Source organism: Artemia franciscana, chromosome 13 (assembly GCF_032884065.1).
Source record: "Artemia franciscana chromosome 13, ASM3288406v1, whole genome shotgun sequence".
NCBI lineage: Eukaryota > Metazoa > Arthropoda > Branchiopoda > Anostraca > Artemiidae > Artemia > Artemia franciscana.
In genome coordinates this window covers 20,185,303-20,211,326 of record NC_088875.1, presented here as the reverse complement: position 1 = coordinate 20,211,326, position 26,024 = coordinate 20,185,303, and the positions used below count along the sequence as shown (strand labels likewise).

At 35.0% G+C, this 26,024-nt stretch overlaps 1 protein-coding gene across 2 annotated transcripts in view; it reads left to right on the top strand.

Moving 5' to 3' along the window:
* The window catches only part of LOC136034630 (MAM and LDL-receptor class A domain-containing protein 1-like), a 114,529-nt gene extending 95,559 nt beyond the window's left edge, over nucleotides 1-18,970 (top strand). Inside the window, exons 8-9 of one of the 2 annotated variants that reach the window (XM_065715931.1) lie at nucleotides 199-354; nucleotides 18,650-18,970. In XM_065715931.1, coding sequence (XP_065572003.1) covers nucleotides 199-354; nucleotides 18,650-18,921 — 428 coding nt within the window. In that variant the 3' untranslated portion in view covers nucleotides 18,922-18,970. Of the gene's footprint in view, nucleotides 1-198; nucleotides 355-18,070 lie in introns of both variants that reach the window. The other variant, XM_065715930.1, reaches the window with a different exon arrangement.
* Nucleotides 18,971-26,024: the final 7,054 nt, after the last annotated feature.

Sequence of the window (26,024 nt, the reverse complement as noted above, 5' to 3'; positions counted from 1 at the left end):
GCTGACCGGATTTTTTCTGCTACAGAATTTGCTTCATAAAATGCTAAGTTTTCATAGCCTACTTTTACATTTAAATGATTATTTAAGTCATTGCTTGTGTACCAAGTGGTGCTTTGTACCACTTTTCCTCTAGTGGGGTATTTAAAGTCTTACTTCTGCTAATCAATATGTTTTTATACGTATTTTTTATATATATAGAAACATCAACAAGGCCCACAATAAGCCACTTTCTGTCCTGCAACGGTAAATGTGGGCTGACTCCTGTAACTCCTGATGGAAGCACCTGTTATTGCGGCCCAACATGTTTGAACGAAGGCACATGCTGTATGGATTATACAATCTATTGCTTGTCAAGTAAGTATACTTCATCATTAAGTAATTAGATACAGATAGGACTGCTTTAACATTTCCCATTTAGTATGTTATCTGGAATGATGATTAGCAGCTTATATATTAGGACCCTACCCTATTTCTCATGCTTAGAAAGTGTTGGCCTAGAGGGTTTTCCTTAGTTCCCATTGTGCATTACTAGGTTAATGAAAGATCTAAAGCCGAAATGGCCAGCCGAGACAAAAAGCTTCTGTGGTACTCAATCACAGTAGCAGCAATTGCGTATATAAATATTGTTTTTTTCTTGGTTTTAGGTTTTATTTAACATTATGTTATTTTCGATTTAATCTCTGTTTCTTAGTGTTGAAGACGCCTTGTTTTATACAGGCAAAATATTCGTATATTTTTAGCTTGTCTTTTCCTTCAACTGGCCGTATTCCCGTTTGTTTTCTTTATCTTGAGATTTTTCTCTCTCTTTGTTTTTATCTACTAGGTTTTACTCTGTTCACTTCAACTTATCAAATGTTTTGAAAGTTTAAGCATCTCTTGAAATTTCAAGCTAAAGAAATGGGATAAATAGGATTTAGGGTGTGTTTATCAGCATCTTAAAATTATTTCGTGTGCCTCATCGTCGGCTGACCGTAACAAGGACAAAGGGCCCAATAGCGGATTCTCCCAAGGGACTAGTGATTATTGAGAACTGTTGAGAATATGTGGTTTGACTCAGAAATTTGACTGAAAAGACAGAACAATTTTACCTCTCTTTTTTTCTGCAAGCTTGTCAATCAAAACACTGGGACCTCCAAAAGCAGCCAAATTGCTCAAGATATAATTCATTTGAGATAACTTTTGGCATTTCCCTAGCATATATGCTAGAACATTTTTAGGGATTGCCTTTTCATGAACTTTCAGTTCAATTCAGTTCAGTTCAGTTTATTAACATCAGAATAAATGGACAACAATAACTCACTACCCCTACAAGGCTCCATGGCCCGTTACAAAGGGGTTAAAACAAAAATAAATATCAAATAAAGAGTCTCTTCTTAAAAAACAAGAAATCCAATTAAATAATTTTGTATTATTTTTACTTACCACTTCGTCCTCGAAATTCAAATCCAAGTCCACACCATCCCCCACCATCACAAAATCACAACAATTAAAATTAGATAAATAAACGTGCTCAAGCCTAGCAACTAGGGATGTCGCCCTACCCTCATTATTCATCATATTATTAAACATATAACAATATTAATTGAAATCAAATCAAAATAATTTTTTTCCCAAATTTATTCCCCATTATATTTATATACCAAAAATATTTTTAGTTGGGTTTTAAAGGCATCAAACGAAGGAATGCTAAGGACATTATCAGGAAGACTATTCCATACTTTACTACATGCTATTCGGGGACTAAAATCTGATCTGACTGTTTTAGTTTGAGGTAATAGTAGGTGGTCTTTATTGCGTAGATTATAAGAGCTCCTTGAATTAACTAAACCGGGAAAAATCGAATTGAAACAGTGAGGCAGTTCACTAAGAAGATACTTGAAAATCATTGAAGAGCAAGAGACGACATAGAGTGCATAAGTATTCAAAAGCACTTTTCGATGTCCTTTATTAAATTCGTTAACTAACTGGTGAGCCTTTTGATGAATTACTTTAATCGGACGGAGCAGAGACTGGAAAGTAGACATCCAAATCGAGTTGCAGTAAGTTAAATACGGCTGAATGAGTGAAAAATACAGGGTCCGAAGAATAGATCCAGGAAAAATGTGTTTAAGTTTCCAAATAATCCCAAGATTACGTGATATTTTTGCTTGGACCATAGGTCGAGACAAAGGTCCTTTCGAGGTAGATATAGTTGATAAGGACGGGCATACCTTGCCAGTTCTAGAAAATATGAAAAAGTGTGATTTAGCGATGTTTAAAGCAAGTCGGTTAGTGTCAAAGACCGCTCCATAAGCATGTGAAGTTTAATCTCTAAAGCTTGTTCTGTATCTTCAGCACATAGGATATTGCTGTCGTCTGCGAAGGCAACTACATCTTCATGAGGATACGGCAGAATATCAGAAGATGCCACCGTATTTTCCTTTTCATGACATAGAGTACAACACGCAAAAGGAATTGCGTTCTTTACCGCTCTAAATAAATCATTGATGTATATTAAAAACAGAGTAGGACCAAGAATCGATCCTTGTGGTACTCCATAGTCTACACCAATGGAGTTTAGTGAGTCAGGGTCCATGGAAATCGTTCTATCGTGTAAATAAGAACGGAACCATGATAGGGCTGAACCTCGTATTCCTATATGAGACAGTTTATCAAGAACGATCTTACGAGTAAGACTATCAAAAGCTTTCCGCATATCAAGGAAAATAGCGGCTGGTATTTTTCCAGAATCTAAAGCGGTATGAAGAAAACTGGCGAGTGTAGTGCATGCTTGATCCGTAGTATGTTTTGATCGAAATCCAAACTGTTGATTGTGCAAAAACTCCATAGATTGTAAAAACTTGTAAGCCTTGTTTGCATCGGCTTTTCAAATATTTTTGAAAACACTATAAGAAGGGAAATTCGTCTGTAATTTGACGGGTCACTTCTGTTCCCACCCTTAAATAGAGCTATCACTCTTGCAGTTTTTAGGGCCCTAGGAAACTTTGTTTTTTTTCAAGAGATATATTAATAAGCTTTGTTAAAGGGCCCAGAATTGAAGGGAACATAGCTTGCACAGCTTTAGTTGATATGTAGTTTGGGCCGGATGATGATGCACCTTTTAAACCTTGAATGCGTCTTGCCACCTCTGATTTCAATACAAGCTCTAGAACAATAGATTTAAGGCAAGGGGGCCCATGAACTTGAGATGTTGATCTTCTGCGAGGAAAATCGCGCTTCCACCAAGTCCCTTGACAGTCTTTTCGCCAACTGAAGCAAAATATGATGCAAGGGAGTTCTTAATCTCACGAGGGTCCTCGATCACTACCCCGTCAATATCAACCTTCGTTGGAATGTCAGGACTATGAGATGATGGTCTAATGACAGAATTGATGAGTTTTTCTCATGTCCGTTTTGCACTCCAGAAACTTTGACGCATAATACGAGCTTTTCACTCTGCGAATCAAAGATTTGAATAAATTCTTATAAGTTTTGAATTCTTGTAGGCGACGAGCTGTAGGAGAACTTTTGTGTCTTCTCCATAAGTAGTGTTTGCGGATGGGGCTTGTCAGAAGTCCTTCTGTCATCCAAGGTTTAAAAGTTTGATTTTTTTCTTCGAGGCTGATTAGAAGGTCTTCTGGTGAAGCATTTTATAAAACAATCTTTTACTTTAGAGTAAAATTTGTCAAAATTAGAGTCCAAGTCATCTTTTTCATCTATAAATTCCCATGAACATTCTTGCAGTTTAGTCTTTACTAACTGCAAAAAACTTTGAAAAAAATCAAAAAAATTTTAATCAAAAAAATTAAATTTGCATTTTCTCATGACATTAGTTTAATTAAAACGGAATATCTCTATCTCCAGCACAAAAGGCGAGAATTTAAATGTTTTTTCTAAGATTTTCCGGAAAGTAGATATCATCTTTTAGTTTTCTGTCATTTATAAACATCACTTACTCAAGTTCTGCAAGCTATGGCAAAAAAACTCAATCAATCCTAAATAGTTTGGCCACACAAATTAAAAAAAATTACAACGGACGAGAAAGGGTGATCTTTTAAGGTATCGCATCTTCTTAAGATTGAAACACCACTGCCTTTGTAATGTTGTTGCTCCAAAGGTTTATCAAACATCTAAATATTCCTTGTAAAAGTTTTATATGTTGATTGTAAAACTTATCAATTCGAAAATAAACTTTAATTTTCTTCATATTAAGTTAAATTACGGCTAATTGCTCAAATTTGCTAAATTTCAGGCTCAAAATCCAAATTTACAAGTTTAAAGAAGTATTATGATTACAGCAGATGCTCTACGGTTTACTGTAAACAGTACACCACAGTCTATTGCAGCTAAAATTAAAAGAAGACTTTTTATGAGACTTTCAAATTAGAAAAACTTTCTCATGTTTAAACATAGTAACTTAATTAGAGAAACTAAATTTCTCTATTTTAAAAATAGTAACTACTAACTACTAAAAATAGTAACTAAAAATAGTAATTGCTTAAAGTTGGTAAATTTTAAGCTCCAGTACCAAATTTAGAAGTTTAAAGAAGTATTATGGTTACAGCATATGCTGCAACCTAGTAGACAGTAAACCACGGCCTAATGAAGCCGAAATAAAGAAAGCTTTTTAAGAGACTTTCAAATGAGAAAAATTTCTCATGTTTAAACATAGTAGCAGTATCTCCATAAGACCTTTAAGCGCAGCCATAGGGGGTAAATTATTAGAGCTACTAGCCCCTCAAGACGTTATTTGCACCTGGGTCTGACGGAATAGCGCACATGTATAGCACACCTGTTGGTTGCGTCCTAGGGGTTGAGGTTGACGCAGTCTTGCGTGGCTTTAGCCCAGGATTTCTTTGAATGTTACGTAACAGGGTTTGGAATGTTACATAATAGGATGTGTTACAGTCCCCTAGTTAAGCGGGGTAGTTATATTAACACATTTTATTTCAAGAGGTTTTTTCAAGACTTTTCGAGAAATTTCAAAACGTTTTTAGAGACACTTTTTCAAGATCTTCAACACATTTTAAGACATTTTTAAAGACATTTTTCTTCAAGAGGTTTTTCAAGACGATTCAGGAGATTATAAAATATTATTTAAGACATTTCTTCTTCAAGGCTTTTTTTCGTGATTTTTGTTTGTACTTACGTGATAGGGGAATGTTTACTTATGTTAAGGATGAAACAACCCGCCACCGTGATAATATGTGACTAGCCCACCCTAGTAAAAAATTTCCGAGGGGGAAGAGATGTTTTAAGAGATAACTTTAATCCATATTAAGAGCTATTTCTGAGAATTTTTAATCAACATTCCACGTTTCATTCAGCCAAGGTTCTGCATATTCACGCTACCGTGATAATAGACGGCTAGACCACCATAGCATACAATTCCAGATTGATGAGGGCGACCATTAGAGATAAATTTAAGCAAAATTAAGCGGTATTTCTGAGAGGACCTAATAAAATACCTCATTTCTTTTATCTAACTGTTAGATTTCAGTCCCTCACCGCCGATAAGTCCATTTTAACCTCCCACCCTAACTTTAAGGTCTATAACATGTTAGTCCAAGCAATTAACGCGACTGTGGCTATCCCATGGCCTCCATTATATATATATATATATATATATATATATATATATATATATATATATATATATATATATATATATATATATATATATATATATATATATATATATATATATATATATATATATATATATCATTCTTAAGACATTATACCAGAAATTTTCACGCTAAAAATAAGATTTAAATCTAGTGATTCATGTTTTTTCGCAAGCCATCCCTCCGTGATACACCTTGTCAATTCAAACCTCCATGTCACGCTATGACTGCCCTCCGTGACATCCCTTCATCATTCCTCAGACATTTTCCAGAAATTTTTAAGATAAAATAGTATTTAAATCCCATTGTTCATGTTTTTTCTTAAGTCTTCCCATATCATGGGAAGGCTTAAGAAAAGAATAGTATTTAAGAATAGTATTAGTATTAGCTTAGAATAGTATTTAAATCCCATATCCTTCCATATCATGGTTGATACACCATATCAACCCAAGCTACCATGACACACTATGATTGCCCATCTGGCACCTTTCCTCCCCCAGTCATCATTCCTTAGACATTTTCCACGTATTCTCTTCTTAAAAATATGATTTAAACCCAATGGTTCGTGTTATCCTAAGCCCACTCTCCGTGATGCACCATCTCAATTCCCGCCAACATGTCACACTAGAATTGACCATCTGGCACCCTCTGACATCAACTCAACATTCCTAAGACACTTACAAGGTATTTTCTGGTAAAAAATCATACATTAAATCTAATGGTTCATGTTTTCGCAGGTCCATTCTCACCACCGAACAAAACTTTTACTGCCCCCTCTAGCGCCCCTTAATATCCCCTCATCATTCTTAAGAAATTTTTTCAAATAATTTCTTGTTGAAAATATGATTAAACCCATTGTTTCGTGTTTTTGAAAGCCAACCTTCCGTGATGCACCATCTGAATTCACGCTGCTGTGCTACACTATGGCTTGCCTTTTTAGCACCTTCTAGCACCCCTCATCATACCTAAGGTATTTTCCAGATATTTTCTTGTCAAAAATCACGCATTAAACCCTATGGCTCATGTTTTAGCATTCCACCCCCAAAACATGATGCCCCCATCACAATTCACACTACTGTGACAAAATACAAATGGCTCATAGCACCATCTGGTACAGATTATTACACATTTCTCAGGCATTTTCCTGGACAAATATTTGTTTACACAAGAATCAATTATTTTAACTTAATGGAAAATCTCCCCTAGTGTTTTTTCTGATGACTCTTAGTATTTGAGGGCCAGCTTGGCACAATGTACCACTTCCCATGACACCTTTTTGGCGTCCATTATGAGACCTGAGGGTTTTGAACATTTTCCCATGAAAAATAAATTTTTAAACTCAATATAACCATTGCTTTTATTAGAATAGCGGAAAATTGTCATTTCATTGCTAGATTACGATGTTTCGTGACAATTCCTCAGCCCATGACACTCAATAGCTGACAAACATCACCCTCTAGCAAGCATTATCACAAATATGAAACTTCTTGCTGCAAAAATGTTTGTTTACACAAGAATCGGTGGGTTAAACTTAATGAAAAAAATCCCTATTGACATTCCTTCTGATGACTCCAAGTATTTGAGGTAGTGTAGCACAATGTACCACTCTCCGATGACACCATTCCGGCACACGTTATCACGCCTAAGGGTTTCTTCAAGCTTTTCCCCTTAAAAATTATAAAAGACCATTGTTTTTATTTGAACTTTTTGCGTTTTGGTTATAATTTTTTTTTCACTGTGAAACTGATTTTGCTCACGGAACTTATTGAGTTCTGATATTTTAATTTAAATTTTGTGCGCTTAATTTTGTTCCTTGAAATTGTTGCATGCTCATTTTATTAATGATACTTTTTACATGTTGATTTTAGTTCGTGAAGCTTGTTGCATCTTGATTTTTCTTCTCATGAAACTGATTTTGTTCTCGGAACTTGTGGCGTCTTTACTTTTTGCTCATGGAAATTGTTGCCTGCTGATTTTTGTACACAAGACTTGTTCCATGTTGACGTTTCTCTTCGTGAAACCTGTAAGTTGATTTTCTCATCACAAAACTTATTTCGTTCATGGAATTTGTTGTGTGCTGATTTTTCTTCGTGGAACTTATTGCGTTTTGATTTTGTTTCGTTCATGAAACTTCTTGCATATTATTTTTTTCTTATCATGAAATTTATATTTTGATTTTCTCCTAATGAAACTCATTTTGTCCATTGAGGTTCTTGCATGTTGATTTTTTGTTCCTGGAACTTATTGTGTGCTGATTTTTTTTGTTCGTGAAACTTCTTGTATATTGATTTTTTTTTCATCGTGAAATTTATACATTGATTATTCTGCACGTGAAACTGATTTTGTTCATTAAACTTGTTGTGTGCTGATTTGTGTTCGTGAAATTAAATGCGTGCTGTTTTTTCTCGTTTTTCATTGATTTCTCTCCTGCTAAACTTATTTTGTTCGTGAAAATTCCTGCTTGTTGGCTCGTTGCTTGTTGAATTGCTGAGTTGCGTGCTGATTTTTGTTCTTGAAACTTGTTCCATGTCGAATTTTTCTTGTAGTGAAAGTTGTACATTGTTTTTTTTCACCCTGTGAAACTGTTTTTTTTTCATGAACCTCGTTACTTGCTGATATTCGTTCGTGAACCTTGCTGCGTGATGGTTTGTGTTCGTGAAACTTGTTACATGGTGATTTTTCTCTTAGTGTAACTTTTACATTGATTTATCTCCTCGTGAAACTGGTTTTCGTTCATGGAACTTTTTGCCTGCTGATTTTTGTCCTTGGAATTTGCTGCGTGCATTTTTTTGTGAAACTTTTTACATGTTGATTTTTCTCTGTGTGAAACTTGTACGTTGATTTTTGTCCTTGTGAAATCGATTTTGTTCATTGAACTTGGTTAGGTCAGGTTTAGAGGACTGTACCAAGCGTGACGGACACTACACATAACCTACGCGTGGTAGGTTAGGTTAAGTTAGGCTAGATGATCTTATCCTCAAGTAACAAGTTCCATGAACAAAATCAGTTCCGTCAATTGTAAAAGTTTCACGAAGAAAAAAATTAGCATTGAACAAGTTTAATGTACAAAAATCAGCATGCAACATGTTACACGAACAAAAAATCAAGACGCTACAAGTTCCATGAACAAAATCAGTTTCATGAGGAGAAAAATCAAAATGCAACAAATTTCACGAACTAAAATCAATATACAACAAGTTTTACGAATAAAAAAAGCACGCAAAAAGTTCCGAGAACAAAATCAGCCCGCAATAAGCTCCATGAAAAAACCACCAGTTTTACAATGAGAAAAATCAAGGTACATGGTTCACGAAGAGAAGAATCCTCAAGCAAAGAGTTTCACGAACAAAGATGAGCCTGCAACAAGTTCAAATAAAAATAATGAAAACCTAAGTCCTTAGGTTTGATAATATGTGCTATAAGCGTTTCACCAAGGAGTTATATAATGGGCATCACTGACCTTAAATGATTGGAGTAATCAGACGGAACACTAATGGGGATTTTTTCATTAATGCCCGAATAAATGTAGCATGTGTTATAATGCTGGCTAGATGGTGTCATTTGTCAGTCATTGAGTGTCAAGGGCTGGGAATTGTCATGGAACATTGCAATCTAGTAATGAAATGGCATGATTCCGCTACTCCGCAACAAGGATCATTTTAGTTCACAAATTTATTTGTGATGTGAAAATGTTGATAAACCCTTAATGGCATAATATGTGCTAGAAAGGTGTTATCAGGAGTAGTATATTGTTCCATGCTGGCACTCAAACGCTAGGAGTCATCAGAACACACGCTATTGGGGATTTATTCATTAAGTTTAAACGTTTGATTCTTGTTTAAACGAATATTTTTGCAGGAAAATGCTCAAAAATTTCATATGTGTTATAATGTGCGCCAGATGGTGTCGTGTGCCATTTGTGGTTTACCACAGTGGCTTGAATCGTCTTGGGGGCATCATATTTGGGGATGGAGTGCTAAGACATGAACCATTGGATCTAACGTGTGATTTTTAACAAAAAATATCTTGAAAATGTCTTAGAAAGGATTAGGAATGAATTGAAATGGTATATCACGAAGGGTAGGCTTACGAAAACATGATCCAATGGATTTAATCATATTTACAATAAGAAATTATTTGGAAAAATGTCTTTGGAATAACGATGGATGTGTTAAGGGGCACTAGAAGGTGCAGTATTAGTGTGGTACAGCAGTGAGAATTGACATGCTGTATCATGGAGTATTTGCTTGCGAAAACATGAGCCTTTGGATTGAATGTATGATTTTCTAACGAGAAAATACTAGGAAAATGCCTTAGGAATAATGAGGGATGTCAGAGGGCTCCAGATGGTCATTCACAGTGTGACACGGTGGCGAGAATTGAGATGGTGTTTTCCACGGAGGGTTCGCTTGCAAAAAACACGAACCATTTGATTTAAATCATATTTTTAAGAAGAAAACATGTGGGAAAATATCTTAGGAATGATGAGGGGGTTTTAAGGGGGTGCTAGAGGGGGCATAAATAGTTGGACATGGTGGTGAGAATTGATATGCTGTACCACAGAGTATTTACTTGCGAAAAAATGAGCCATTTGATTTAATGTATGACTTTTAACGAGAAATTTTTAACTGGAAAATGTCTTAGGAATGATGAGAGGGGTTTCAGAGGGTTCCAGATGGTCAATTGTAGTGTGACATGTTTGCGGATATTGAGATGGTACATCACGGAGGGTTGGCTTGCGAAGAAAATAAATAATATTTTTAAGAAGAAAATATGTGGAAAATTTCTTAGGAATGATGACTGGGGCGGGTAAAAGGTGCCAGATGATTAATCGTAGACAGGCATGCTATACCCGTGTTCTATTGCGTCACACCCTGTTGCGCGTAATAACGTTTTAAGGGGCTAGTACTCTAATATTTTATCCCCTATGGCTGCGCTTAAAGGCCTTTTGGGGATACTACTTATAGTAACTTCATTTGAGAAACAAAATTTTTCCATTTTAAAACTATTAACTACTAACTATTGAAAATAGTAACTAACTACTAGAAAATAGTAATTAAAAATAGTAATTGCTCATATTTACTTTAATTTTAGGCTCAAGCTCCATTAGAAGTATTATAGTTACAGCAGCTGCTGCGCTCTAGTAAACAGTAAACCGCGGCCTACTGGAGCCAAAATAAAAATAAGTTTTTTAAGGGACTTTCCAATGAGAAAAATTTCTCACGTTTAAACAACTTAATTAGACAAGCCAAATTTCTCTATTCTAAATGTAGTAACTACTAACTACTAGAAATGGTAACTAAAAATAGTATTTGCTCATATTTACTAAATTTTAGGCTCGAATTTCAAACTTAAAAGTTTAAAGAAGTATTATGGTTACAGCAGATGCTGCAACCTAGTAAACAGTAAAACACCGCCTATTGCAGCCAAAATAAAAAAATAGGCTTTTTAAAAGACTTTCGAATGAGAAAAATTTATCATGTTTAAACATAGTAACTTAATTACAGAAACAAACTTTCTCTTTTAAAAAAATAGTAACTACCAATGAGATTCAACTGAGCAGTAATTTGTTACGAGAAGAAACTTTTGGAATAAAAAAAAGTTTTAAAACCGCTCAAAAATGTAGTCAAGTTAAAGTAAAAAGGACGTTATTAGATTTGTCATTGTTATAACGCTATATCTAGAGTTTTACAGTGCTTCACCTAGAACTAAGAGAAAATCACATTTTTACATTGCTCTTCTTGTTTTTCTTTTTTTTTTTTTTTTTTTTCTTTTTTTTTTTTTTTTTTTTTTTTTTTTTTTTAACAAAAGCTGCCTTGGCAATATAAAATAAATTATAGTATAAAAATTCGTTAAATTTAACCCAACCTGTTTGGCCCTTTGATGACCTTGTTATTAGCTATGGTATTTAGAACTTGATTATCGAAGCCTGAAATGACTCAACTTTATTGTTAAGCTAGCTACATCAGTGCTGTTAAATCCTTCTTTAAGTTGTGGAAGGTAATTAGTTAGATGAAAGCCTTCTCTGATTTACGTGAGGTGGAAAAAAGAACCCTGTTCATATATCTCTATTCGCAGCAAAATGTTCTGAACTGAATTCAGAAAGAGAAAAAAAAATGAAATGAATGATATAGAGAAAGAACATGAAAAAAAGAATTGGAAAAAGCGAATGTTCAAGAAACCTTGAGTTTGGTAATTCAGAACTTATTACTGGAGTGACTTCCTATGTTTTATCTTTTGTTATTGAGGAATTGATTTTCAAGGCCTTTGAGCTGCTAAAAAGACTTTTAATAGCTTCTGTTTCCAACTGAGTGTATATGTGAATAAAAGAATTTAGAAATTTAAATATTCTAAATATCTTCACACCAAAATGAGATATTACAAAAAAGAGGAATGAACCAATAGGATAAAACATTGTGGTCTCAGTGTTTGTTTTGTCTATAACAATGGAAAATATTAGATAATACCCATCAAGCGCATTCGCCTAGGGTCCCGGGGAAATGGCATATTAAATCTTGAAATCATTTCCCCATTTTCTTTGCTTTTTTGTTCAGCCATATACAACAACAAAACTTTAACAATAAAACAAAAACAACTCATTACACCGGAAACAAATGCCACCGCTTCGGATTGCATAAAAAGTCTCTTTTGCTTATAAATAGCACCATTTTGAATATAAAATTATAAGGAGGTATAATGTATTTTGGAGGTACGAAAGTCATCGCTGTGAAGCATCGGATCAACTTAATCTAAAACGTGATAGAATAACATGTGGTATATGCCTTCATCAGCTTTTCTGCATTTAAATGTGTCACTTGATCATCTGCTTTAGGTTTCCAAAGACTCTTACCAAGTGTTGGAAGTCAGTTAGCAACTGCCCGTAGCCTTGGGGTCTGAATAAGTTACTTCAGTCAACTGCAAATTCAGCATCAATAGTATCAATTAGCTATATAAATTTTAATACAGCCAATTGAGTAACCCAAACTGTAAAGAGTCAAAATTATTTTGGTTACAGGTAGCTATAAAATTTTTTTTATTTATCTATTATAGGTTTTTAAAGCTTATATTTCCATATATGCTCAAAATCCTGGTATGTCTGCCCTGCTTGAAACCATATGTCTTAGTTATACAAGTATGTTGCTGATGAAAGTGAGAACAATCATAATCCGTCTTCAAGCTTTTCAAACATGATTTAAGCTGTTCAATATTGAATTTTTTGGAACTCCTGAAGTACTGGGAAAATATGGCGAATACTGAGTCTTGGCTCATTGAGAGAAAATGAATAAAATAACTTAAATGTCATGCCTGTTCCCTCGCATATATTGGGTGTCACTGGCCACGGGCACGTACTTAGGAGGAGCCTTCATACCCGAGTTATCCCCAAAACCTTGGAAGTTTTTCTAATTTTCCGGATCTCTTACATTTACTGAATAAACTGACTATTTTAGCACGTTTTTAGACGCCAAATGAATCAGCCAGTCGCAGGCCAGTTTTTCTTTGCTCTTTTGAAAATATAGTTCTTTCTGATTTTCATTGGTTGTTAAGCTTTTTTTTATTTCTGCAGAATATTAAATGAAACGAGTGCTTTGCTCGGTAAAAAATCTGCACTGCTACTGCTTTTATCGATTGCTATCTGTACTTTGTGCTGCTTACAAGGATAAATCCTTTTTTGAGAAAAACTGAAGAAGCTTAATTTAAGACGGTGCCGAAAATAGTGGAACCTTGACCCAGTGAAAGCTTTACTATTGCATTGGTGGACTTGAGCTTTTTAAAACATTGTTTTCTTTAAAGTTAACTTGTTCAAACTTAAATAGCGACGAGGACCACGCGGCTTTTCCATCACAAACACTAAAAACAAGAAGAAAAATAGGGAATTTCTCAAGACAGTGGGAAACAAATTAGAATAAAACTCAGCAATACAAAAATATATTATAAGAAAAAGCTTACAACAGGATAAAATCAATAAAACTAAAATTTCATTTTTTTCAAAACAGCCCCAGAATCCTTTCTTCAGCGAAGTTCAATCAGTGCTGGTTGAACTTCGCTAAGGTAAGGATACTGGGACTGTTTTGAAAAAAACATTCATTTAGTTTTATTGATTTTATCCTGTTGCAAGTTTTTTCTTTTATATATTTTGTATTGCTGAGGACAGCCCTTGGACATTCAGTTATTTCAAATTAACTGAAATTTGATCCAAATAAGTTTCCTTTTTTATAGTATCTGTAAGAAACTCCGTTTATCAAAGAATATTAGCATAAACAATCAAAATTAAATAAATAGAATGAGGCAGCTGAACCATAGTTTCTTTTTGTGTAAATGAAGACCATTGTTTGTGAATAGAAATGAAATAAAGGAAAAAACTGCCATCAGATTAACATAAGTCCTTGCCTGGATTCCGTGATTCAACGATTACTAAGTTGGCATCTATTCATAATGACCCAGGAGATGATCAGTCTTTGCTTCTTTTTTAACATTTGAAATTTGTAGATTCTAAGCACTAAAAGAGAGTAAACCTCTAAAACATTTATTGCCTGGTATCCAATTCCACTAAAAATAATAAAATGAAAAAATGCTGAGACCATCTCTTAGTTTTTTAGACTCTTGCACAAGCGATGCTTAGGATGTTGTGATCCTAGTGATTAATGAAAATTGATAAGCTGACCTTTGGATTTTGTCAGAGCTGCAGTCAGAACTGAAACCGATAAATATACGATAAAAACTGATAGAAAAACTAAGTTTAACACTTTGTTCACTACTGTATGTGTGTTGTAGTTTTTTTCTTCGTTTTGTTCTTCCTTGACAATTCAAAATAATGAAAAAAGGGAAACAGGTTAGCAGATGTTGTTTGCTTAAAGTTCCAAGCTCATGGGCATTAAAACTGAAACAAGAACATTTTTTGAATAAAGCATTGTTTTTGAAGTCTTGGATCAAAACCAAAACCATAATATAATGTGTTGTCGCTTGTATTTTTCTCCAAAGACGCCTTTTCTGAGTGACAGCTGGTGTTTATTTCTTCTTTCTCAAAGATCACAAAGAAAGCTCCTTCAAATCAATCGGAAAGTATTTCTAAGATTTTTTGGGAAATAAGGAGTCAAATAAGAACAGAAAAGAACATAGTAAAAATACTTCTGATGCGGGTAAGATGGCAGATTCCTTAAAATAGTCATTTTCTACTACTACTTCTAAAAGTAGTTCTACTACGTTCGATCTTTATGGGCTTGAAGAATTTTGAGGAGGATCAATATGTTGTAAAATATCTGTATAAGAAAAAAAAACAAGAAAGATGTGAATTTCCCAATCGGCTTGAAGCCTTTCCAATACAACCAGAGTTTACTGGAAATCCACCAATGAAATCTCACCCTTCTCCTTCCCTTTTAAGATAAATTCCTAACTACTTACTGGGTGGCTTTCCGATTGTATTGACAAACTTACTAATGCCCCACAACAAAAACAGGCACATGCTCTTTCGTGGTCAAACAGATATTCAGTGCCTCGTACCATAATGAAAATTTCTTACTTTACATAACCAGTTCACAAATAGACAGTCTTTACTCGATGGACCAAAGGGCATGAGAAACTATAAGAGTGGAATTCGGCGATTTAACATGGAAAGATAGGAATTGAAAACCACTAGCGCCAGACGCAGCGTAGTGGCTGACAAAATCATTAAAAATGTCTTTAATAAGTAGAAGATTTTCAGATCGAACTGAATAATTGGTAAAGGCCTAACCAAAGAGTATTGATAACAAATATTTTCCCATGCTCTTAGGGCCTGATCTGTATATTCATATCACTGAAAGGTAAAGTTTCTGCGTAAGTATGCTACTAAACAAACCGTACTGGTTTTCCTTCAAGAACTTATTTAGCTCGGTAGACCTAAGTTTTAAGGGGGCAAATCATGGCTAATTAATTGAGTTAAGGAACTTTAAACAGATAGGTCAACTAGTTAAATAGTTTGCGGCTCTTTACCCTGACTTGCATCTTAAGCTGCCTTAAATTCAAGTATTTTGACTGTTTAAGGTAGGCCAATCTACTGTTTAAAAGACGTATACTAGGCCTAGCCTTTCTGTCTGTAATGGCAAAGGGTGATGCCTAATTGCCTAATTTCACCAGACCTTAGATGGTGCTGGTGATTTTCTTGTACACTAGTGCCAGTTTCCACTCTTTTTTGTCACCACTACTCTTTGTGATGGACTCCGTTTCTACACTGACTGACAAAGATAATCTAGAGTGTCATCTAGAATTTCGTCAGATTTTTCCGTCACACAACCTGTCGTCAAAAAAAATGTTTTTCCATGGTTGTGTCAATGTAACCCCTGATTATCAGGGGTTACCGGTTGACAGTAGCTCACCCCGGTTGACAGTAGCTCCGAATAGTAGTTTCAACGTATTCTATCGTGCAGGAGCACAACCAAAGCGTATCGAAAATATCACTCTCCTCCATATGTAAATAACATCAAAAGAAATTCAGGACCTTTGGTTGGGTTTCTTGGGATCTAAATTCGTTTCAGAAGCAAATTTTGCACACAAGAAGTTTAAAAATATCTAAAATAGGGAAGCCGATTGATAATTTCGGTTCTCAACAAAAATCCATGCACTGATGTAGAACATAACATGGTAATACTCCATACAAAAGGGTACCACTAAGATCATTAGTGGCGAAAGCAAAAGGCATAAGGCTTCTATGGCTACTCTACACGAAGAAAAAATCAGTAAAAAAAGTTAAATACTTGTCAGAGCTGCAAAATTCGTAATATATAAAATATATTTATAATATATAATATATATTTTAATATATAATATAAAATTTATATTATAATATATAATAATTTATAATATATTTAATAATTTTAATATATAATATATAAAAGCTCGCAAAAGAAACAGGGAGCTCCTAATAAACATTTAGTAATCTTACATTTTGGATAATTAAGCTCTAACTTTAGCAGCCTGCCAGCTCGTTTTCAGATCCGAAGGAGCACTAGCGCGGCACCCAAAAATCTGATTTTCTTTAGAAGTTACAAATGAAAAGTGTAACAAGAAAGAATGAGATAAAATTATACCAATAATGCTACTTGACAAAAATTCTTCTTTTTCACTCTTATGTGTTTTCAAACAAATTACTTAAGTAATTTCTCTTTCTGACGCCGGATATTGATATGGGATATAAATTGCATATGGAAAGTTCTCGTGAAAATCCGTCTTCCTGATACCACTCAAAAGAAATGTTAACATACGTTTATGATAGTATACACAAGCAGTGGTACACTAAGTTCACCACAGGATCGTCACATATCGTAACGTGAGAAACGGCTTTTCATTTCTTCTTGTTTTCTTTAAAAAAAACCAAGCTGCTTAAATGTAGAACTGCTCGACTTTCCTCATCTATTTCACTTTCAATGTTTTTTTTTTAAATTTAATTTCCGCTTTTATAATTGGAAAGACACTCCTAGTTTTTATTCTTCGTATTCAATTATTTTCCTTAGGCAGGTCAGGTCAACTGACACAAAGTCGAGAAAAAAATATTCTGTTTTCCATTTGATTAAATAGATACAATGGGAAAACTTTCTCTCTTATTATAGAAACAAAAAGCCTTTGTGGCATGCTATTTTTGAGACATAGTATTCTAGACGAAGGTCCAATGTGAAATTAAAATAGGAATCTCTCAACTTAAGCCTTATTATTATAGCTATATTGAGCTTGTATTAAACTGCAGAGAGAAATATTGGGTAAAATATATAATGTTGCTTTAGAAGATAGTGTATAATTTGTTTTATGTATGATTAAATGAAGCTCAAAGTTGCATGAAGAAAAACCTAATTCGGAATTATTTTTTTTGATGATTGTATTTTAATCACCTCCGTTTATCTCTTTAGTTTAAGGTCCTAAATGATTGAAATCAACAAAAAATTAACATGCATTTTAGTAGTCTCCTTTGAATTCTAAGTGTACTAACGTTTGAAACAGTTTTCTGCTCGATAGACTAACTTAGAATAAAGTTTGAGCTTGACAACAGTAGAAACATTGTTTGTCTCGAGATTATTCTTATAATCTCGACAGAATAACAGTAATAGCAATGATAATCAATAGTAATTATCTTACCTATAGAATTGGCTAATGCCCGTGACTTCCAGCTCTAAAACAACCGTGACGTTAGATTAGGAGCAATTGAAGCCATCCATCGAAGCTAGCTTTTTTAATTTCAAGGTTAGTAGGGCTCTGATCCACAAAAAAGAGTATACGCTACTATATTTTTGCTTTTATGGCTCTCATCGGACACCCTCTACTGTTAGTAATAGTAATGATTAACTGATAATTGTTACCACCATCAGTTAATTTAGCCTTCTGACATCTATAAAAACGTGGCTGTGCGCATTAATTTGTTATGATCGAAAAGCCTTGCTTAATCTAGAGTTGTCAGTTACTTCCATGTACTATCTTCTATTCCACTGCCTTTCTTTTAGACGGCACTACTGAATCGAATCTGAGATCAACCGAGCAAGAGATGACTACTGAAATTTTGTTGCCAACTAGCGCGACAGAGCCGTCGGCAGTAATAACGTCAAACGTCTTACCCCCAGTTCTTGCATCTAAATTAACTAATATTTCATTTACTGAAACTTCTCCCTTTCCAAAAAGCACGACATCCCAAGAAACAACAATTGTGAGCAAAATTGTAACGACTGTAAGCACGGAATTGCCGATGAAATCGACTTTAGAATCATCATCAAGTAGGGGAGCTTACCCAGAGATAACACATTCTACAACTTTTCATACTTCATACACTATAAAAGAAAAAACCACCGCTGTTGACGAGAAGAATCTCATAACAAAATATCCATTAAATACAACTAAATTTAAGGCCCTAGTTACATCAAAAAGTCCAGGAACTGTTACATCTAGTTTAGCACATGTTATTGTTGATATGACTACGCAACCACCATTCTATACAGTGCAAACAGAGAGCGATTATCCCATTACAGAACTATCAAACATTCATGTCTTTGTTTCTAACTATACTAACCAGAACTCTTCTCAATCAGGCCTTCATGACAGAACTGAGACTGTGAAACTATCGAACTCTAACATCATTACTGTGGTTTCGGTCATCATTGTCGTTCTCGGATCAACACTGGCTGTAATAGTTACTGCTGTTCGAAGGAAACAAACTGCAGCTGAGAGACAAGATCAGCTGGCAGATGACTCAGATGTAAGATATTTGCATAGCGACGAAGAAATTCAACTAGATTTGAGTGAACAGGAGCCGGTGCAACAAAATCGTAAAAGTGCAATATTTGGCTTTGATAAATTGTAAATTGTTCAGACCATACTGTTTCTAATAAAAGCAACCGATATAGTTCGAACGACTTTGACCACTTCGATTTATGTTGATATTTATGCAAACCTTATGCTTTACAATGATTATATTTGTAGTGTTTGAGTGTGTCTAGCGTATGTTATCAGTCTTATTTCAAAGTAAAACTATAATTCCCATATTTTTCTTACAATAAGGGTCACATATCAGAGATTAGCTTCAATAAATATGTATCATTGTGTTCTTAGCTGTTGTCAAGCTAAGTTCTACGCTGCCCAGTTGTAAATCTTTTGAAAAGAAAACTATAAGAACAACAAAAGGCTGGACTTTAGGCTATAAACATACACAAAAATGAGTTTAACTAAAATTTAGCTTTATTAAGTCATATAATAAGAATAACTTTAATAATTTGCAATGCTCTTTTAAAACGTTAGGAGTTCTGCCCTTTTATAAATTATTTTATTGCACAAATTATTTGATATAGTACCTAATGAATTTTGAATTGTCGCTATGATTTTAGCTTCCAAACAAAAAAAAATCCCTTATTTTAACTTTCTTTGCGAATAGGTAATGACTTTGTTACCCTAGGAAAGCCAATAAATTCAGAAAAATAGTTATTTCCCACCAAGCCATTGAACAGGAGAACACGACGGTGTGCCCATGTCATTAGAAAATCTCACGAAATATAATAGGAATTGGCTTCGCATCCACTGAGCTCACTAAATTCAACCCCCCTAGAAATTGTTTTTTTTTTCAATCCAAAAATATGCCTTAGTATCGCAATCATCAATGTATTAAACGTTTATTTCAGAGGAGCATAAAATCCTTTATTTTAGATAAGCCATGCCCAGTTAAGATAAAATAAAAAAAAAATGTTTTTTCAACTGAAAGTATGGAGCAACACCTTACCTTAAAACGTACAGAAAATATTCCGTGTATAAGGGTGGCTGTCCCCTCCTCAACACCTTGTTCTTTGCGCCAAAGTGTTTTAGTGCTTTTAAAAAAGCTTCTTCATCTAGTTAACCGGCTTTTGTGTTTCAGAAGCTATTCTTAAAAAAAAAATGGAAAAAAATCAATCTTTTACGTAGAGAGCGAAGTACTGAGGAGGGGTAGCTCCCCCCTCATATACGAAATAATTTATATTTGTTTCAAGTTTTCATTTTGCTCCTTACTTTAGGTTCAAAAAACTCAATTTAATGCAGGGAGTTCCTCCTCTCCTTTCATGGAAAATCACTCCTATACAAAATGTTTCCCGGTGGGAATTTCCTTCCGCATAAATCTCCCCGGAAATCTCATCTGTGCAATTTCATCCTCACTGAGAACTCCCCCCAGAAAAGTTCTAGCAGAGGACTCCACCTGAGAAATTCCCCTTAGCTTACTTTTACTTGACAAAAGACTTGTTTCTATTTATTTAAAATCATTCCGGAAATTACCCCATTTGTGACAATTTTTCTAACAATCCCCCCCCCTAATGGAAAGTTTTCCCGCAGAAAATTCCCCCACGGAAAATTTCTATTGAAAAAAATCAGCCAGATAATTCCAACCACGCCGCAAATTCCCCCGGAGGATTCCCTGAGAACATCTTCATATGTAAAATTGAGTCGCCAAAGAGAAAGTGAGCCAAATAAAATGAATTTCGTATAGGAATTCTGGCTCAATTCCCCGTGTAAAATTTCCACTGGAAAACTCACCCGTGTAAACTTCTCTCCCCAAAGAAAATTCTCCACGTGAAAAATCTCACCCAGAACCGCTCACCCCAACAAAAAAAATGAAATGTCTGTAGGGTTATGCTTCCCAAAGACAAATAGTTCTTCTTGAAATTAACATTTTCTTCTTGTTGATGTCCAAACTACACAAATCCAGGATCCACTGCAGAGGTGCGATCGAGTTTTGACCCAAAAAGGCAAAACTAGAAAATTAACCTTTATACTCAACTAACAATTTTTTTGAAGACCAGTTTCCTGTTCTGGTATGTCCCTGAAACAGAAAATTTAGGCCGTTACTCTTCTTAGATGCAAGATCCAGTCTGGGCCCCAAAATAACACCAATGGTTCACAAACTGTATGTAATATTTCCGATCTATAGATGGCTGACCAAAAGGAAAAAATGAATAAATTCCGTGATGGGTGGAAGACATTGATAATCGTTCCCATCTTCAAAAAAGGGGACCGAATTGAATTTAAAAACTGCTGGGACATATCCTACATCCCGATTGCTAAAAAAATGTTCGCAACTATGCTTTCACATTCCGAGACTATACTATATACAACTATACTTTCATATTCTGTTTTGGTGCATTAAGATGTCATTTGGTTAGCAATGGGAGAAGACGGCGTCCCGGAAAACATCATCAGGCTATTGAAGGGATATAATGATGGAAGCAAGATCCAAGTAAGAGTCTATAGTGAGCTTTTGGATTTGTTCCTGGCTGAGAAGAGTATGCTTCAACGCTGCGCCCCCTCACCGACCTTTTTCAGCTTCATCGTTGATTGCAGTCAGCCGGTCTCTCTCCATCACGGATTCTTACTATTCTGATGATATGGTCATACTTGCTGAATCGGTTGCAGATTCCCAGGCTATAATCAACGAAGTAGCAAACAGAGGGTTTTCGCCTTGCCTCCAAAAAAGCCTTCCGAAGACAAAAATCATGGGGACAGTTGGGATGAATGGCACTTTTGTGACCTTAAATGGTAGTTAAATCGAGGAGGCTCAGTCGTTCAAACAGCTTTAATCAATAATAAACGCAATAGGAGAATCTTTAGAAGAGAATCGATGTCACATATTCTTATCATGGAAAGTCTTTCTGCAGCTGAAAAGCTTTCTTTGAAAAGGCAGCGAAATATCATTACACATAAAGCACCACCTCGACAAAGCCATAGTATTTCTCTGTTCTTCTCTACAGGTGTGACACTTGGTCTTGCAAAGCAACAATGAGTCAAACTTGAAAATATTCCATCACAATTGCCTATGATATATACTGGGCATTCGCCTTTCAAACAGAGTCTCGAACGACAGCAGGGGAAGATGTCGGGATTGCCCACTTGTCTCTCATGTTGTCATAATGAGGCATTTGAGGTAATTTGGTAAAACCAAGCGTTGAACAGAAGAGCATATAAGCAAAAAATGCCTCAAATGCATCCCACTAACTAGCAGGATGGAAGAAGAAAACAAAAGGGACAGAAGAAAATGTGGCTCGCGACAGTCAAGTCCGACCTTGAGTCTATTGAGGGCTTCCAAATTAGGGTGATTTTGGGATTGTTACTAGCTTGAAACCATAGAGCCTCCCACCCTCGAGCGAAATATATGGATAAAACGCATCTTGTTATCTTCTGGGCGTGAAGATGAGCCTGGATATGGCTTGAATATGCAACAAATAAATACGAAGTAAGTATTCTTCCTCCATAAGATTTTTACTATTTCAATTCCTCCTGCGAATATGCAAAATTAACCTTAACATAAAGAAAGAAAACGATCAAAAATAGAGTTTTAAAGGCCAAATTAAAATGGCTGTTCTCTCAAAATATTCGCTTTCTGTATTTTCTTCAGTAATTTCATTTGGCCTTTAAAAACCCCATTTTCGATCGTTTTCTTTCTTTATGGTATGGCAGGCCAATGTGGTTTAAGAAATTAAAATTAACCTTGAATTACACTAAAGCTTGTCAAAAAAAACCTCAGTGAGCTTTTATTTACCTAATGTTCTTGACTTATTCATTATGTAACCATAAGTAAAAAATTTGTTTACAATCAATCTTGTACAAAAAAAACGTTGTTCAACTGTTCAATTTCTCGCAAAATTCTCTTTTAAAATTTGCAGGCATCCTATGTTTTCACTTCTGTTTTAAGAAATACCAAGAGTATACAATCATTCATCCTAACAAATTTCGTAGCGATGGAAAAATTTAAAATAGTTTAATCGTTACGATACTCTACCTGACCAGTTGAGGAATGAGTTGCAATTTCAATGAGTGCATTCGTATCTGCACGGAAGATCCTACGAAGTAAAACCTACAATAGATGTACTATCATCAAGTACTGGCTAATATAATATTGATAATATAACCCCCTAACGCTCCCAAAAAATTCAAATTAATCCTCCGATTGTTTCTGAAATAATGCAGATACATTATTTTGATAACTCGGGTGCACGCTATTTCTTTCGTTCTACATTGCTTTTTCACCGGGAATACATTCTTGTCCAACCGGGGGTTTATAGTATCAAATCTGTCCCCTTACCCGAATCAATATTTTTAAAACCCTTTGCCTCTTCGACAGAACACCCTGAAAGTTTTAGATTGGTCCTTGAGGTCGTTTTCATAGTATTTTAGACGCGATGTTTTGTCCACCTGGCAAACTATTGTTTCTTTTGTTTTACCTCGTTACTTAACTCTGAGTTCTTCATGGGTCCCATACACGATACTAGAGGTAGACCTAGAGGAAACTAGGATGATCATAGAAGATTATAGCCCAAAAATGTTTATATAAATCGAAGAAAAGACAGTTTTGGTTCTTCCCTCTCTTTTCAAGTCAGGACTTGGAGTCTACGTGGTCCCCTAACACTCCCTGCGAGAATCAACTTGATGCTCAAATCTATTTTAGAGATATTGGAGATATAGTGTTTTGATCACGAAGTACCACATAGTGTGTTTGGATTCATCTCGCTACATAGAAATGGCAAAACTACAATTCTTATGAATGCGTCGAGTCTAGGAACGTTTAGATGGGTTAGAGACACCAATTTTAGCGCTCTACCAGCTCAAAATTTTAAGTCTCCTTGCCCTCCCCACACTAATTGTAAACTTGAATTGCATCTCCCAAATCGTTCCCGAAATATTTTAGATATGATATTTTGACAGCCTGATAGTGCATAATGTCCTTCGATTTAACTCTACTTTTACTCTCAAGTGAAAATTTCAGGTTGATTTGGTCATGCACCACCTCCTGAAAATTTCAACTTCACCTCTCAAGCTGTTCTTAAAATATTTTAGATACCCTGCTTTGTTAATTTGGTTTAATATAGTGTCTTTATATTTACCTTGATACTTCACACCGATAAAATTCCATTTATTTGTTGTGAAGAAGTAAAGTGTCCTAATCGTTTTGGCAGACTTAAGGCAAAACATGTTTAGCTTTTCTTTGACTGGCTCCCACAGGTTAGAATTTCAAGTCTAAATGGCCTCTCTCTAAAAGAAAACTCTAAAAAGTTTTAACTTGATCTAACAGGCTATTTCCAAGACAGTGCAGAAACGCTATTATAATAAATTAGCAAAACCGAGTGTCTTTTCATATATGTTGCTACTTACCGTGAACAGATCCAAGACCTATCACAAATATAAGTACAAAATTGGGTAGTGATAAAACATATAGTTGCTCTCCACATTATAGAATTGGAAATTATCTGCCCCCTTTTCCTCTTCTATCTTCCTCTGCCAATTTTGATAATATCTACAAGGAAAATCCTTTTCCCAGAAGTTCCAACGGAAATATTCCTTTCTTTTCGAACATGTTTTTTCATGCCACAACAACAGGTTGTTTGGTATGTGATTAAGGTTGTGTTTTCAGTAAGCAAGAAGTATTGCAGGAGCTACAGTCTCAATGGTTCTAGACGTATATCCCATGGGAAAAACCATAGAGAAAAGGTAGGAGTGTTCTACCTATATTCCAAAATATAGGTAGAATATATGTTGTAGAATAGCCCATAGTGTTTATTTCTACATTTTATTTCTTTAAAATATATTTTTTTAGCATTTTTTGGGGGTTAATCTGTCAGAGAAGGGTAAAATAGAGGTTACAGAAAATAATTTGAAAATATGAAATTAGTGGCAACTGCAGAAGTATTGCCTTATTATGAAAGGCCGTAGACATAACAGGCTGGGACTAAGAAGTACAAGTAATTGCTTCGCGTAGACTGTTACCGACTGACATCTATAGTCTATCGTATTAGGTCACCCCTTGGGATCGAGAACCCACCCGTAAGGTGAACGTAAGGTGTCTGAAGTACTTTCAAGGGCTTTCTTTTTGAAATTTTAATTTCAATAGCACAGAGTCAGACTCAGCTTAGAACCAAGAAAGTTTAAGATGGAGAAGACCATTTATTTTGCCTTATTATTGAAAATCGGTAAAATTGTATTCCAAAATCCATTCTTTTCGGCATTCTCATTATTTGTGTTACTTTCTCTTTAGCAGCTCAACTTTAAATGTTGGGCAAATATTCTGAGGGGCGGGGATCTTGGAAGAGGATTTTCCCGTCTAAATCAACCGGTTGGACTTTCCCATGATAGAATTTCCTGGGTGGACGTTTCTCCTGGAGAAATTTTTCACGTGTAAAATTCCGAGGAATTAGCCAGACACCGGTCGAACAATTGGTAATTTGTACTGTTTGCACCCTGTGCCCTAGGGGCTTTGGAGGTTTTGCCACCTCTGGAGGTACGTCTCTTTGACATTTTGAATATTAAAAAACAAACTATTATCTAAAAGCTTTGATCCTGGGGCTTTGGGGCTTACGATGGGGTGGTTAGCACAAAAGAGTGCGGGAAAAGGCCTGGTGACCGTCTGATTACTAGAACCCTTTAAGAGCACTATAGTGTTCAATTTACAACCAAATGATTCACCCACAAATTTTTGCAACCACTCATTCGATACGAAATGACCGAAAAAAAATACACGATTAACATTTTTCTCTCTTGATAAGCCTATTTATTGACTTTATGTGTTTATTAAAATGTCTACTGTATTTGAAACAGTTTTAACAAAACTACTCTAAGAAACAACCGAAAAAATAGCTGATGAAGAGCTTTATTCTTTCTTTTTTGAGTAAACATATTTGATAAGTCGACCTTTGTTTTGGTTACCACAACTTAAATGTTAGTTTAATTTGTAGGAATTGATCCTGTTGCTTTCTTGAACTTAGGTAGTGAATTTAATTGACGGTTTTTCATCACTGGAGCCTCAAGGCTAAATTCAGTTGAGGTACTTGCTTTACTAGCATTTACTACATTTTCACCTCCTGTTTTGCACTAGTTTGATAATTGTTCGTTTTATCATCTTGGATATATGTTGAAAAATGTTCTATGTTAGATATTAACCTATTTACACTTTTTAATGTT